General features: G+C 39.0%; 1 protein-coding gene across 6 annotated transcripts in view; it reads left to right on the forward strand.

Annotated features, from left to right (window-relative positions):
* The window catches only part of NUMB (NUMB endocytic adaptor protein), a 57,904-nt gene that overhangs the window by 22,877 nt on the left and 19,043 nt on the right, over positions 1 to 15,984 (forward strand). For all 6 annotated transcript variants that reach the window (XM_081890275.1, XM_081890279.1, XM_081890278.1 and 3 more), the window contains exons 2-3: positions 7,757 to 7,899; positions 11,533 to 11,607. In XM_081890275.1, the coding sequence (XP_081746401.1) occupies positions 7,774 to 7,899; positions 11,533 to 11,607 (201 nt within the window). In that variant the 5' untranslated portion in view covers positions 7,757 to 7,773. The remainder of the gene's footprint in view (positions 1 to 7,756; positions 7,900 to 11,532; positions 11,608 to 15,984) is intronic.

The following is a 15,984-nucleotide window of genomic DNA, read 5'->3' on the forward strand; positions in this document are numbered from 1 at the left end:
AGTAGAACTGACTATTCCTAGTATCCAAGGTTGCTGGGGAGAGGTTTAATACAGTCAAGTTTTTCCTCCTGTTAATATTTTAGATGTACTGTATATTGGTCAGGTTACCTGAGTGTAATCCAGTGCAGCACATGTGTGGTCAGTTGTGCCTGTAAAATTGGGAAGCAGATCAGGGTTCGCTTGGCAGATGTGAAGTTCTGTGCCATCTCCAAGGAAAGGGAGTCTTGGGATGTTTATCAAAACTCCTCAAAAATGATCATTCCGACTGACTTAAATGCCATGCCTAAGACCTCCTGTGTCACTCTAGTCAAATGCCAGGCACAAGACCATTTGTCAGAACAGTCCAGAAGCCTGATAGGAATTGAGTGGTAAAAGGTAAAGGACCCCTGGACAGTTCAGTCAAACCTGACCATGGGATGTGACGCTAACCTTGTTTCAGGCCGAGGGAGCCGGTGTTTGTCCACAGACAGCTTTCTGCATTATGTGGTGGAGTGGCTGATGGCATAAAGATTCAAAGTTGACTGTATTCTGCAGTGACTGCCAATACATAAAGAATATCAGCTGCCTTTGAAACACCACCCTGGTGCTGCACCAAGTACATAGCCAGAACCAATGGTCAATATATATGAGGTAGGCAGCCTCCTACCATATGAGGTTATGAAGTCCTGCTGCTTTGTTCATTACTGATCTTGCATGACAAGCTAGAAAAGGATTAGTTTCATCCTTTTGACTGAAGGGATGATTGAAATGTTTCTTAGTTCACATGTCTGAGATCTGTGCTTTTTTCTGAGGTACTCAAGGGTACACAGTACTTGCACACACAAACCCAACCAACGTTAACAGTGTGGCATTTACTGTAGCAACTTCATGGTGAGTAACGGCACCCCCCTTTTCTTTTCTTTTAAAGCACAGTTTGAGATGCTTTTTACTCCTAATACTCATGTGCCATTCACTTTTCCAATTGTGACCCTCTTGATTTACTTCTCATGCATGTTGTTGGCTAATTCCTGGTTCTGTTGAACTCCCTGAAGTGATTTCTGTACTTGAGCGGTAATCCTCACCCTTAAGGGCTTTAAGTCCCCTTGCTGCAAGAGAGATATAAGAATAGAATGTTGGGCTCCCTTTTTAGGCTGTTTTACAGTAATGTGTTTTTATCCAATCATATCTAAGGTTCCTGCTAGCTGAGAAACCAAGAGTTCAGTTGTTCTGGAACTGAACTTCATGGCATAGATGCTAGCTGAGCATTTTCTAGGATCCTGACTTCTGAATTCAAAGCTCTTAAATAACTTTTAAAATCCCTGCAAGGAAGCTGGAGGGGCCAGCCAGATGGAAATGTCAGACGCCAACCTGGCACCCAGAGATCTCTGCATGGTCAGAGTTGGACACATGCCAGTCGCAAAGTGCGCCTGGCACCTGATTAATTTTGAACACTGATTTGAGGCAAGTAGCAATTGTTCCAAGAATCTTAAGTTGCCAAGTCCTCTGTCCAAGCTACACTCCATAGGTGGATTGGTTGCTAACGATTACCAGTCCACAAAAGAACTTTGTACTTACTTACCAAGCTGCCTGCTGCAGATAAAAACATGTATTCAAAGGACAGGTAAAACTTTACACCAACCACACACACTGCTCCAGTTCCGTTTCTCCTGGATAAATATGATTGGCCTTTGTACCTTGAATATATAAAGATAAAACTTCTGCGAGGACTGAACACTTGTTCTAATGGAATGATTTGATTTTACCACTTCTGTTTTTAAAACTGATGAATCTCTCACGTACAACTTTTTTTCTCTTGCTTTTACTTATAAAAATTCCGCTGTGAGAAGCAGTATTCTAAAGTTCCAGTTCCAGTTTTATTCACTTGGGAAAGTTTGAAACTAATGTGGTGGTAGTGAAATGCATTTTAAGATCTTTTTTGTGGCAGAGGTTTTCATAGTTTAAGGGTCAGCATACACTTTAGAACACCCAGATACACTTTTTGAGTTTGTATCTGATTTTAAAGGTTAATGGAAACACATGGCAGACTAAAGAAATCAAAGCCACAATTCATGCTAAAAATAGTTAGCTAAGCTGAAATAGACCTTAAACCTGCAGTTTTCTATAGGTTGCGCCCCTTTCATTTGGAACAGATGCTCTTGCTATATGCCTGGACAGACTGTGTACCGTGAATAATGCTCTTTTGCGCAGGGCTGTTTTTCATGCCATCTGAACATGGACTTGTGGTGTGTTTCCCGCCTAACAAATCACAAGCGATAGTCAACGTTTGTTCTTGGCTTGCTGCTTGTGACTTGATAGTGGGCTATAGGGAGCAGAATGCACAGCTCCCTACCGTATGAGAACCTGCATATTCATTAGGTGAGCCGAGCATTCTTCTTGTGCTTGAGGACATTGGGTTTTTTGCTCTCCAGAAGCAAGTTCATGATGGCAGATTTATGTAATACTATTTTTCATTTCATAATGAAATGAAACGAACTCTAAGGATAAATAGTTTGAGTGGAACGGGTAGAAGAAGCTTGAAGTCTGTAGAGCTGATGGAAGAAGGTACAATGGGAGTGGCTTGGTAGAGGGAGCAGGACTTGTACTATTCTGACTCCCTGGAGGCACCAGTTACCCCTGTCCAAACCCTTCTGTTGACTTTGGATGTGCAACTTACACACATTTAACTTCTGCACATTTAGCTTTATGCACTCAGAAATTGTAAAAATAAATAAAAGGGGCAGTTGTCTGGGGAACAAAGTCTTTGGCAATCCCGTCAGCTGTTGAACCTATTGTGCAAGGGTAGGCAAACTAAGGCCCAATTGCCTTCTGAATCCGGCTGGCGGATGGTCCTGGAATCAGTGTGTTTTTACATGACTAGAATGTGTGCTTTTATTTAAAATGCATCTCAGGGTTATTTGTGGGACATAGGAATTCGTTCATTGTTTTTCCCCCAAAACATAGTCCAGCCCCCCACAAGGTCTGAGGGACAGTGGACCAGACCCCTGCTGAAAAAGTTTGCTGTTGTGTTTTGGCTATACACAATTTTGGCTTTAGCGCACGCTCCCCAGAACGTAACCCTTGCACAAGTTGCGGGCATGATCCTGTTAAAATGTTTCTGAGCAAAAGTTGCATGGTATGTTGATAACCTAAAGCAGAGGGAATGTCTAGTAACTAGTGGTAAAAGCAATTGAGTTCTTACATGTATTGTTCCTGTTAAGTTCTTAACAGCATGCAGCTGTTTGGCTTTGGCAAGCGGTAGAACTCAGGGTGTGGTTCTAAAATACACAGTCTTTAAGTTATTGGCACTACTACAGCTTTTTCTTCTTTAGAATTCAAAACTGAGCATGCCTTTATGTTTAAGTCTCTAAAACTTCAAAAATGTGTGCCATCAAACGGCAGCAATCAGTATTGACTCTTGGATCATCTCAACCTGTAATGATAAGGAAGAATAAGGTTGTATTGTTACTACAGTTTTTTAAAAGAACTTTTATGCTATTATGTTTCTTACAGAAGATGCATAAAATGCTAAATAAAAGTGTGTGCCATAGAAGAGCTTTCTGTAAAACCTGGCAGACTGGAGAGTAACAGATTTTTATCATATATAGCTTGGGCCAAAAATGAATAGCTTTTTTTAAAAAGCTACTTGATGTAGAGATGTGAAAGTTTTGCTACAACTTGTGGCTGGAAAGGAGATCAAGTTAGGCTTGTATATAAGCCTGAAAAAACGAAGACAAAAAGCAATTAAAAGTTTTGTTTTCCTTTGTAAAATCTGGAGCTTGTAGCAAACCATCTGTTGCCCTGGAATAACCCCTTAATTCATTTAAACCATTTTTGTGTGCACATTCAAGAAGTGTCTCTGAGGCTGAAATAACTATAAAGGGGTTGGGGTGGAGAGGCTGGTGAAATAATGCAATTGGACTCCTCTCTGTGTGCCTGCTCTGAAGTTGTGAAGGATATAGTACAGCTGTAAGTTTCCCTAGACTACTTTTCTCTAGGTTTCGTCGTCCATTCTTTCCTCCTGCCTACTGAGAGTCACTGAGTCCAAGTCAAATGTTTGACCTTTTTTGTAACTATTAAATCATATGTCCTGGGCTAGTCTGCCATTTTACTACTTGCCTAATTATTTGGACAATGAATGGCAATCAGTTTTGAAAGTAGTTTGGCAGCACTAGTATTACTTGAGAGGAAGACCAATGTTCTGCTAGTGAAGGGGATGTGGTGTGCATTGTTAGAAGTGCAGATAAAGGAAAAGTTGTCGAATACTTAAGAGTAGTTATGATTAAAAGTAAATCAAAGTTGGTTGAAATCCATAATCTTTGGTTTCTGTTGCAGTACATAATGTTTTCTTGTTCTGGAGTTCAGGGAATAGTTTCAACATAATTTGAAGAAGCTGCTTTGGAGTTACATGAGATGTGTCTTAAATTGTTGCATTTTGCTGGATGGACTATGCAGATATGCATTTTTTTTAAAGTGAGAGAGGAATAAGGTGAAAAGAGGTTGATGGTATTCCAGAGGAGGGAGTATTCTATCTAGCTATTCACGAACTTAGCATCAGTACTCCTAAGTAACAGGAAAATTTCAGCTTCTTATCGTGAGAGAACTTGGAAAAATATATGTGCTGCTTCTATGTTTCCTTTGTTTGTGATCTTGCTCTGATAGTTTCAGTTCTTACATGTCTAGTTGTGACTGAGAATTTAACTTGGTCAAGCTCTATTCAACATGATTGTGGTGGTAATAGATCAGCTGTTCTTGTGTTATGGAAGGATAGTTCACTGGACTTCAAACTCCAATAGTTCGCATCATTCATAGCCTTGACACCTCTATCTGAAAAGCCAGGTTGCAGAGATAGGTGTAATCCATTTTTATCAAATCCATTTGCTATAATCCTCCCGTTACCTGCCAGTTCACTTTTTAAAGCTTTAAAGCTTATTGATGAGCTCTATGTGTCCCTGCTGTTGAAGGCTGTGACCAGTGGATATCCAAACTTCTCAGTTCAAATGTTAAATATTGCACAACTGTACTGTGTTGGTAATAACCTCAGATATTCTTACAAGGTCCTGGTTCTAACAGTGTCCTTTGTGCTGACACTGCCTCATTTATAGTTCTGTCCATGCAACACACAAGAGTGGCAAGGGCATGTTGAATCCCACAGTTAAGAAGCTTCCTTTACCTTGTGATTCACTAACTGAGTAATCTTAACTGTGTGCAGGTGCAGAGTTAATTTTCCTCTTGGACTGGTGCAGCAGAGAGGCCCATATTGGGTAACTCTAAGGAAGATGGACTGGTTCAGATCCAGTGGATCCCTAGCTGGCTCTGCTCATCTCCAAAATGCTAATGGAAGTTTCACAACAGCCTGCACTTTTGGGTGCAGCAGGGTCTTTTTGCAGCAGCAAAGGGAAACCTCTGTCAAATCCCAGCCCCTACCAGCAGCATATAATTGTTCTTCCCATCCTCAGTAATAGTATCTTCTGGCCCCCAGGCATTTCATGCTGACTGCAGAAGTCATAATATATGCACTGTCTTCTGAAGCTGGGTGACGTACTGATTCAGGCCTGATGCACACATATCACTAAACCATGATTTGTTCAGCCACAGTGTTGCTTGTTTGGCTACTCCACCCCCATAAGCTTGGAAGAAACAAGCAGTGCCTTGTCTGATTGTCTGTAAGATGACTTGTGATTTGAACATGCCACAGTTGAAACAAACCATGGTTTAGCATTCTGTGCAGATGCAGCCATTGTGGGTGGAGAGAAACCATTTAGTATATGCTAGGCAGTTCTGTATTTGCAGAAGGGCAATGCCTGTATCTTCGCTATGGAAGTTATCTGGGGTGTATCCATTCATCTCGGATAACAAGGCATGACACAACATGTGCCTACTGATGAATTAGAAGCCAGTGGAAAAAACTGCCCGTTCATCTTCCTTCTCTGAAGGCTTCAGTCTGAGCAGTTCAGCAGCTATGTTAATAGCTTTCAATGAAACAGTCTGGTCTCTGAGCAACAAACTGTCTTTCGGCAGCTTTGACCAGGTGCCATTTGATAAATTTGCTTCATAGTTTGTTTAACATATTCTGCTAAAATGTTAGGGCTGGGGGGGGGGTTCTGTTTATTAAGTTGTTTACCAGCATGTTATTAAAACAGATAGGTTCAAACATATGTGCTGTTAAGATACTCTTCATAACAATCACTTGTAATAACTTGGCTTCTACTTCATACATGGATGCAATTGTTATAGTAACTGAGAGGGTATCCTATCATTTACTGTACAATTAATGACCATTTGTTGACAATTATATTTTAGTTTTATTGGTTTGGATTGCAATGGCTGCAGAGCTATGGTGCTGAAAGCACTTTCAGGGACCAACCTGCATCTTTTAATAATAAGACAGGTTTTCACTTCTGGGGTTCAGACACTACCAAACTGTGTACCAAAGTTGCTTCCTGTGCTGTGAACTTCCTGTCATCAGATCATGAAAGGCACCCCAGGTAATAACTAGGAATTCATACGTGGGTGGAAGTGTTTGCTTTGGCAAGCAGCCTTAGTAACACCAGCATACCCAGGATGCTGGCAGACTGCTTTCAATACTTGACATTGCTGGGATACTGAAGAGTAACTTACTGGCTTGCTAGAAGGTAAATGTACCATCTGAAAATGTCAGTGACAGGTTGTTTTGAAATTCATATTGGGTTTATGTTCACCTTTGTCCTTCAGTAATGTTACATAACCCAAAAGGGTTATCAATTGCATCCATAAATCTTTTGTTTTAAATAATTAACATGGGCTGAATGGCTAGGTAAAGGTAAAGGGTAATAGCTATAAATGCATTCTAATATAAAATAGTCAAAGTACTGAGGTAAATACTAATTTCCATAGATTGTCAAAATATAAATTTCATTAGCTATAATGTTTGTTGCTTAATTCATTAAGGAGTCTAGCAGGTTAGCTATGAAGCTGTTCACAGTGGTGACCTCTGTCAAGCTTCATATTTTGGTGTTATGTTGTTCCATGCTTTCTTTTGTGGGAAATAGTGACTTTGAACATACAGAGCTGTATGGGCATCACTATAATGCCAAGCATTATAGTGATTTCCTGCTCCAGAGGGTATTCTGTGGTGTCTGAACATGTGTGGGTGATCGCCACAGAGGCATAATAGATCTTGTGTTGTATAGGCAGACTTAAGTATGAGGCTTGAATAGGATTTTAGAAATAATTTGCAATACAGTATTGGAGGCTTTAGGAAATGTAAGCATTTCTCACAAACAGGAATGGCAGAAAACCTACGTGCTTATGGAAGGGGCATCATCTTGTGTCAGGAGATGAAAATGGAAGTGGAAAATGGATCAGTAATAACTTGAATATGTGAAACAATATACAATTTGATCATAGCCACTTAAGCTGGTCCTGAAGCACATGCCACAATGCTTTCCTTCGCTCTCCCCCCAAGGTATCCTCTTAACTACTGCACTGACATGAAAGGAGCACATTTCCATGGGTTCATCCAATTATATACAAGGTCAGCATCCTGGGCTGCTGATTCTATGGAAAAGAGACATGCAATTGGCCTCTGTGCATGTGCTTGTGAGCCTTCCAAGGTTAGATAAGCACCATGGGATGCACCAAGGGATGAACCCACGGAAAAGCCTTCCCCATGTTAGTGTAATATTAAAGGACTGTCTGAGCAAGCCTTTTACCATGTTGGAGAAATATGGTAGATTGGTTCATTATATATATTGAGATCCGAGTTCAATTTTCATTTAAACCATGTCCTTTTTTGTAGGGCACAAGAACTGAGCAATGAATAAATTACGACAGAGCTTCAGAAGAAAGAAAGATGTCTATGTCCCTGAAGCAAGTAGGCCACATCAGTGGCAGACAGATGAAGAAGGGGTTCGGACTGGCAAATGCAGCTTTCCTGTTAAGGTAAATATATTTACTCTTTTAAGAACTGCAGCAAACTTCTAAACCCTGTTTGTGTTTGGATCATGCTAACAATAGTTACGTGGAAGAATGTTTGTATTTGTACAAATCCTGTTTTTTGTCTATGCACACATTTTCTTTATAGTTCTTCCTGTATGTAAAATATCGCTGGGGCTGAATAAAGAAATGTTGGTTAAAGAAAATTTTTTTACAAGTTTTACTTGTTTAAATTGGCATACATTTGCACATGTATAAAGCTATAGTCTGAAGAACAAGCATATTTTGTTATTAAATTATACAGTAGGCATCTTAAATGCATTTGTTATATAGGGAAAGAGTAATGTATCTTTAAAGGTTAATTGGAGAACCTTTTAATCAAAAGGGTATTCGTTGATTGATCAAAGTAGTTAAACATTACATCATGCAGCCATAATTTTTTTTTTTAAACTTCCAAATGTCTTCCATGCTAGTCAGATTTTTTTTAAAAAAAGTTCATTATAGAAAGTTGCTAGCTAAGGCAAGAGTGTGATTTACACTTTTGGAACAGTGTTAAAAATTATTGTTCTCTGTTTCTCACAGCAAGTCTCACCCTTTACTGGATAACTAATTTTTTCATGCTGCTTAGTAGTGTTAAGCACTCTTTAGCAAATAGGAATGGCTGTTTTAATGGTTCTCATAGATCTGTATTGTGTGTCTTTGAGTTGCTTCAACAGAGGAGGTAGCAGATTAAAGAAAGAAAAAAAGCATTGTGCTTTTTTAATCTGTTTAAGTGGATATGAAATAAGCGATCTTAAGACAGGCTAGAATATGAAAAGAGTAGGCAACTCTGATGGTAAGAGGCCTATGTCTTGATATGATGCTTCTACTGATCCATATTCTACACTGGTGCAACAGTATTCTTACCAGCAGCTCACAGTCACGGCTTTTATAGCTTTTGTCCCAAACTACCTCTTTCCACCTTATGTTGGTGTTCGCAATCAACTGTATCAAGTAGCTCTTATTCCGTTTCTTGCAGGAGTCACACACATATGGAATACACACAAGAATGCAATAAATAATTTCTGTAGATCTAATGGGGATACTTTTGTTGCAAACTGACTGCTTACAAAGCAGATATTCAGTAGAAAAGTGTTTTTATCAGTTATCCAGGCTAATAATAAAGGTAAAGGGACCCCTGACCATTAGGTCCAGTTGTGGCTGACTCTGGGGTTGCAGCGCTCATCTCGCTTTATTGGCCGAGGGAGCCGGCATACAGCTTCCGGGTCATGTGGCCAGCATGACTAAGCCGCTTCTGGCGAACCAGAGCAGCATACGGAAACGCCGTTTACCTTCCTGCTGGAGCAGTACCTATTTATTTACTTGCTCTTTGACGTGCTTTCGAACTGCTAGGTTGGCAAGAGCTCACCCCGTCGCGGGGATTCGAACCGCCGACCTTTAGATCAACAAGTCCTAGGCTCTGTGGTTTAACCCACAGCGCCACCCACGTCCCATAGGCTAATAATAGTACAGTCTTATTTCCCCCTAAATTCTATTTTCTTACACTTGTTTTGTAGTAGAGGTGGTTTTCTTTTGTATTTGCCTTCCCTACTCCATTAAAGTAGGGCTGCATTTATAGAAGTAGAGCTGCATTTATAGAAATTAAACTCTTTTCAGTAAGTAGAATGCTTACTTTTTCATCTATGTTTAGTACACAGTTTCAGCTGGCTTGATGTTTGACCTTTGCAGTACTGCCTTTGTGGTACTGTTGGTGCGAGATAAGCATTCAGGAGTGGTAAAGTAAATGTTAATCTTCTGACTTGCGGCAAATGGTATTATTATTATTATTATTAAAAAGAAGAATCTATTTCCACCAATGTCATTTATTTGTCATTGTGTTTATAAACCTATAAACTGGAACATTAAATAGGTAAGTAAATGAGGAGACTTAAGATACATTTTCCAGTGTCAGAATGTGTACCTCCAACTGAATATCACACACCCATACCTGACCAGAAATATAAGAGCATGGTTTTATGGAGTACCGAGAAGCTTTATATAGCAAGACGATACCTGCTTTTTTTTCTTTTTAAAAACAACAATGGAAGTCTTGCTGAATAGAAGAAATTGGAAAGAAGTTAATGGGCATTTGTGAATACCCCCAAATTGCAGAAAACATGGATTTGGTTTGGCTTTCTTTACTTTTTCAAAGAAATATGGATGATAGTACAGTCTTGCATAAAAGTCAATCTACGGTTTGTAGATGCTTTGCTGACCTCTTTGAGGGTTGGAACCTTGAATTTATTCTAAGAGTGGTGGACAAATCATACTACTAAATAGCTGTGTTTGTGGCATGGCATTGGGAGGATGGGACAATTTCCCCCGTCCCTCAATGAGGATCACTTTTGGTTCTGTGGCTGCTGCTTGTGAATCTTTCTATTTAATCCTACAAACTACAGTGTAGAACTCTTAATTCTTGACGTTTTAAGCACATGAGGTGTTCAAGCTACCAGTCCAGTTCTAAATGGCACTGTTCTGTAATAGAATGGTAACCATAACATGGAGACCTATCCTACTTGCATTTGAATGGACTTGAACATATTAATTTTGCTGAACTGATGAATTGAAATTATTCCACTAGTACCAATAGTTGCTTAGAATTGCAGATCTTCACTCTGCCTCATTTTTATTGGCGTGGGATGGGGAAGAGTTGGGCTTTCTCAAGCTTATGAAATAGGTGTAAGAACTTAAATAATTTCTGTAACACTCTATGCCATTAGGAACTTAAGATTTCATTCCTATTAGAAATAGGCCAACAAATAGGGCCTTTAGAATAAATCAACTTTATTTAATCTTGACACCTTTTTCCTTGCCTATTTGCATGGGGGAAATTGCCAAGCAAAGTATTTAGATCAAGCCTATATAATTAGTAACAATGCCATGGTCTTTGGGAATGTATAATAGTTTGTATACTGTAGTTCCTTGATGAAATATAACATCCCTTTTTCAGAATGAAGACTGGCCGGACATACAAAGTCATTTTGTATAACACTGCAGCAGTCATGTTCCTGCGTATTAGCCCCATCCATAACAGCCTGTTAAAAATGAGGAGCTGGTTCTAGAGCCTTGTTTAAATAAATGACTTGTCAGTAGTTGGCATTATATTAGTTTTATCTATGATATAGTACATCATAGCACGTAGAATTAGACTGATCATCCAGAGAAGATTCTTCAGTATTATAAATTCTAGGATTAATGGAAACCACAAAATCATTTGTTGTAAGGAAAGACTGTCTTAACCATGTCTCAAGACAGCACTTGGAAGGTTTACTATTTATGGACTTGGGTGGAAGGGCGATAAAATGGCAAGATTTCATTGGTCTGAGGACAGTGGCTGTGCCTGGTGATATGAAGATCTTTTAAATCCTTCTCACAATCCTAGCTGCAATAAGGCCTGTTTAAAAATCACATGGCTGTGTTCTGAGTCATCGTTTTGTCCATAGACTTATATTTTGTCTGAATTATGTTGAGGGTGTATAGTATGTGTGAAAATACTGGACTACTTAATCCAGCTGATACATGAAGATAAATACAACTACAAAGTGCTGGTTTAGTCCAATTATTCTAATCGGTGCTTTTCCCCTCCACTCTCCCTTTCAGTATCTGGGACATGTGGAAGTAGATGAATCAAGAGGAATGCATATATGTGAAGATGCTGTGAAGAGACTGAAAGCTGTATGTATACTTATTAAAATATTATTTTAAGTATGCAATTGTTTTCCATTTACAGAGGTTTTTGTAGGGGAATTTAAATAGCTGCCTTAAAGCAGAGCTTATGATTACAGAGGCATACCAGTACAAATTGGAAGAAGAACTAAAACCATTGCTCTGTCCTGATCAAAGTAGCTATTCTGTGTTCTTAAAACAGTTCAGAAAGACTTAGGCTTATTGCTGTGTTGTTGTTTTTAAGGAGATCACTCTCGGAAGTGTGCTATTTGTGCTTCAAACAAATGCCGCTATCTTTATATTAAGCCGGTTAGCTTTTTGGATAGTTATTCTCTGGTCTATATGGACTGGGGCTGCCATAGCATGTATGTGCTTAGAGGCCTTCACTTTACTGCTGTACTTAGGTGTCCAGATGGTTAACTGATACTAGCTGTATAGTGTTTACTCTTCCTGATACCTGCTTCCACTCATGACTGAAGATGGGGAAGAACTGGAAAAACCTCTCTTGAATATTTGTAGTGATCAGATTCCTCACTAAGAAGAAAAACATGCCATATAAGATCTTCTAAATTAGGGGCAGGGAAACTCCGGCCTGGGGACCTATTTATACTCCAGCCAAGCCATGTCCACCTGCCCTACACCCAATGCATACACCATCAGAAGTGGAGCAGGTAAAGGGGGGGTAGTTGGGTGAAAGGGACTTTTCAGGCACCCCCAAACACTGTGCTTTCTAATCCCTGATTAATAGCTGATTGTCATGGCTTAGAAAGCCTTTTGCATGCTTTGCAAAGGCCAAAAGGATCACCTGGTGTCATTGTGACATCAAGTGATTGACAGGAGATTGGGTCCGCCTACCTGAACCTGGCTTGGCAGGGTTCCGGCCCACTAGCTAAATTCTGTTCTGCATCCCTGTTTTAAATGCATTAGCTGACTTTTGACACCCACTGATTACATTTTTTTAGTTGTTTTCGTGTTCGTCATTGACTGCATCAATAAATCTTAAGCCTACTACAAAATACTAAAAGGATTTTTAAAAGGTCCCCTTGCAGGTGAACATAGTGACTTCAGACTCAAACCTGTTGTTTCCTTCTCTCAGTCACAACAAGAGGATGAAAAAATGGGCATTGAGCTTTTGAACGAACTCCAGTGATCTGATTAGATGCCATCCTCAATTTCTCCTTGTTCTTAGTCTTGAACATTTTGGAAGATGTGAATGCTATACTCCACAGAGCATTTCAGGGCAGGAAGAAGTCTCAGACTTGTTAGTATAAATGATGCTATCCATATTTTTTTTTTTGGGGGGGGGAGCAAGCACATTGTCAAATTAGTTAGATGAGTGTCTGGTACAACTAAATACAAAGTGATTGATAAAACTATCCCCCCCCCCCCGATTTCTAAGCCCAAAGAGACAGATGTTTAAAGTTGTGCATATAACACATTTGGCACATTGCACACTACATTTCTGGAATCAAAGAACATAACTTCAGTCTTTGAATTCCCTGTTCATGTTCATAACTTAAACAAAATCTTTGTGTACTATATCCAAGGAAGATCACTCTGAAATAACAGTCACTTGAAAACACCTCTTACACACAGATGGCACACGGAAATCACAAGACTATGGGCCTTCCTTGTGTGGCATTCAACACAAAAGACTTCTATTTTTACTGAAATCTTAAGCTCATACAGCTTTCACTTATACTATTGCTATACAGATTAACTGATTCTGTCAGACCATTTGTCAATAAAGCCAATTGATATTGACTTTAGTGCTGCTTTTCTAAAATATTGATGTATTTCACTCCTCTCAAGCCACTTCTACTGATTACTGAGGAGCATTCTCATATTGAGACTTCAAATGTCAACCAAACATCCAACTGTAGAGATCATTCTTAAGTTGCTGCTTTTTGTTTCTGTTCATAAATGTGGATTTTCTTTGTTAGTTTATACCCAGGATTTTGTTTTGTCGACTGAACTTCCATTTTCACAGGGCAACCGTGTCTCTTCCAATACAGTAGAACAATTTCCTCTCAGAACAAGTCATAAGTCATTCAAGGGCAGTTGAATCTTGATGTATCTATCTGAGTGTAGCAATCTGATGTTGTCAAAACAGACTGACGTGTGTGTGGTAAACTCTTAAATGGCTAAACCCGGTTTCTCCTTTTCTGTGCTCTTCAATGGCCGCAGTAAATTGTCTTCACTGGACGTGCTGCATGCCTCAGATTTGGATAATTATACCAAAAAGATTATGTGAGGAAGTGCCCCCCCAAAGATATAAAAGTTACTTTTTCTTTCTTTTTTTAGGACACACTGCCTTTTACTTTCAGTTACGGAGAAACACATATCCAAGCTCACTAGAGGAGGGGTGGGAATAATTAAGTTTATATACTTTGGTTGTCACAGTTGCTGGAACATGGAATAGTTTCATTAGTCTTATTACTAAGTCTATTTAGAATAGTATGAATTGACAGAATAAAATACCGATGTACAATTTTTACCACAATGTTTTTAAAATGTAGCTTTCCTCTTGACAAACAGCATTTTACCTGCCCATCAGTAAACTGTGTTGGAAGCTGCCTGTGTCTTGTCTCCATCCTCTCTCATTTGTTTAAAATTGTCTTCAGTGTTAGTGTCTTTAACAAGTCTTTTTTCGTTTTGTTTGCAAATATGATATATTTGTTAATGTATTTTCTTGTTTTAGCAGGTAAACGAAACTTAATAGTGTTTGAAAATACTAGTGTATCTGAATATTAACTTCCATAGCTACCCTAAAATCCATTTTGCATGCTCTCTATCATTAATACTTTTTTCTAGAACATCTAAATTTTTCCAAGTTAACACTTTTTGAAAATTAAACCTAATTACAGTTTCTTAAGCAAGGTACCTTACGGACCTCCTGAACTCTGGCATATCTTCTGAAGGCTTATATTGATATTTAATGCTTAACTTGGCAGTGGTGGCATATATATGTGTGTGTGTGTGTGTGTGTGTGTTTGAATGAGATTGATTATACTGTACATTTTCAAACTGGTAACTTAAAAAAAGGGAAAAAAGGAATTCCATAACAAATCTTAAAGTATGTACTCCTATAGCATTTTTTTAACCTAGTGTAGTTGTTCCATTTTTCTTACCGAGATTTTTTTTGTAATAAGCTATCTTGAAGACAGTTTTAATTATTTAAAGCAACAATATTAAGTTAGATATTTCACCACCCAGTGCCATGTGTTGAAATAGCTGATAGATGGCAGAGAAGGGACATAATGTCTGTAAAGCCTGCTGTTACTTCAAGGCCCTTAAGTATCAGAGGTGACCATAGATGTGGCTTTGTATCTCTTATACAGTGGTACCTCAGGCTACATACGTTTCAGGTTACAGACTCCGCTAACCCAGAAATAGTGCTTCAGGTTAAGAACTTTGCTTCAGGATGAGAACAGAAATCGTGCTCCGGCGGCATGGCAGCAGCAGGAGGCCCCATTAGCTAAAGTGGTGCTTCAGGTTAAGAACAGTTTCAGGTTAAGTACAGACCTCTGGAATAAATTAAGTACTTAACCTGAGGTACCACTGTACATATGAAGAAACTGCTGCCGCCATGTAGGAAGACATTCAAGATCAGCAGTTCACCATGCAGATTGACTTTCTCCAAACCACCATAAATGTTTTGTACTGGAGGCTGTGAAGCTTGTGAAGCAAGCCAAGGCCCATAAATGGCTTGCTTCATGGTAGTCATCACAGGAGTAATTTAAAGCACTATTGATCCATCCCTTAATTTTCAGTGAAGATTGTTAGGAAATATATATCTGGGCTTTTATTTGTCTCTGAAATGGATAAATAGATTTAAAATTGCCTGTGAAATATATCTTAAAGCTGCTGCATTTGATTGCCATCAAAATGTGTAATACTCCCACTTTGCTGATTGTGCTTGTCAAATCTACCACATTTTCTATATGTATATTGCAAGATGTGTATGAAGTGTTCCTGTTCAGTATACACATTGTTTATTTGGAAAGCTTCATAAAACTGCTTAATCACAAAACTCTAAGCACCATATACATATAATAACAGTGAAGAGAGAACTCTTAGGTGATGCAGATAGTTTACATGTAAGTTTCTGAATGGTGTGTGTGTGTGTGTGTGTGTGTGTGTGTGTGAGAGAGAGAGAGAGAGAGAGAGAGAGAGAGAGAGAGAGAAAGAAAGGGGAGTAAGAAGCCAAAATCTAATATGGAGCCTCTTCAGTGAAAGAATCCACATTCTAAAACAAAAGAAACTGCGGCATAAATATCCCCTACACTTTCTACTAAATCTTTACAAAATACTGTTGGAAAATCATGATGGAGGGTATATGAGCTTAAACACAAACACCTTTTCTAAGCAGGCTTTTGATAAGGA

Source organism: Podarcis melisellensis, assembly GCF_964234715.1.
Source record: "Podarcis melisellensis genome assembly, chromosome: 1".
Lineage (NCBI taxonomy): Eukaryota > Metazoa > Chordata > Lepidosauria > Squamata > Lacertidae > Podarcis > Podarcis melisellensis.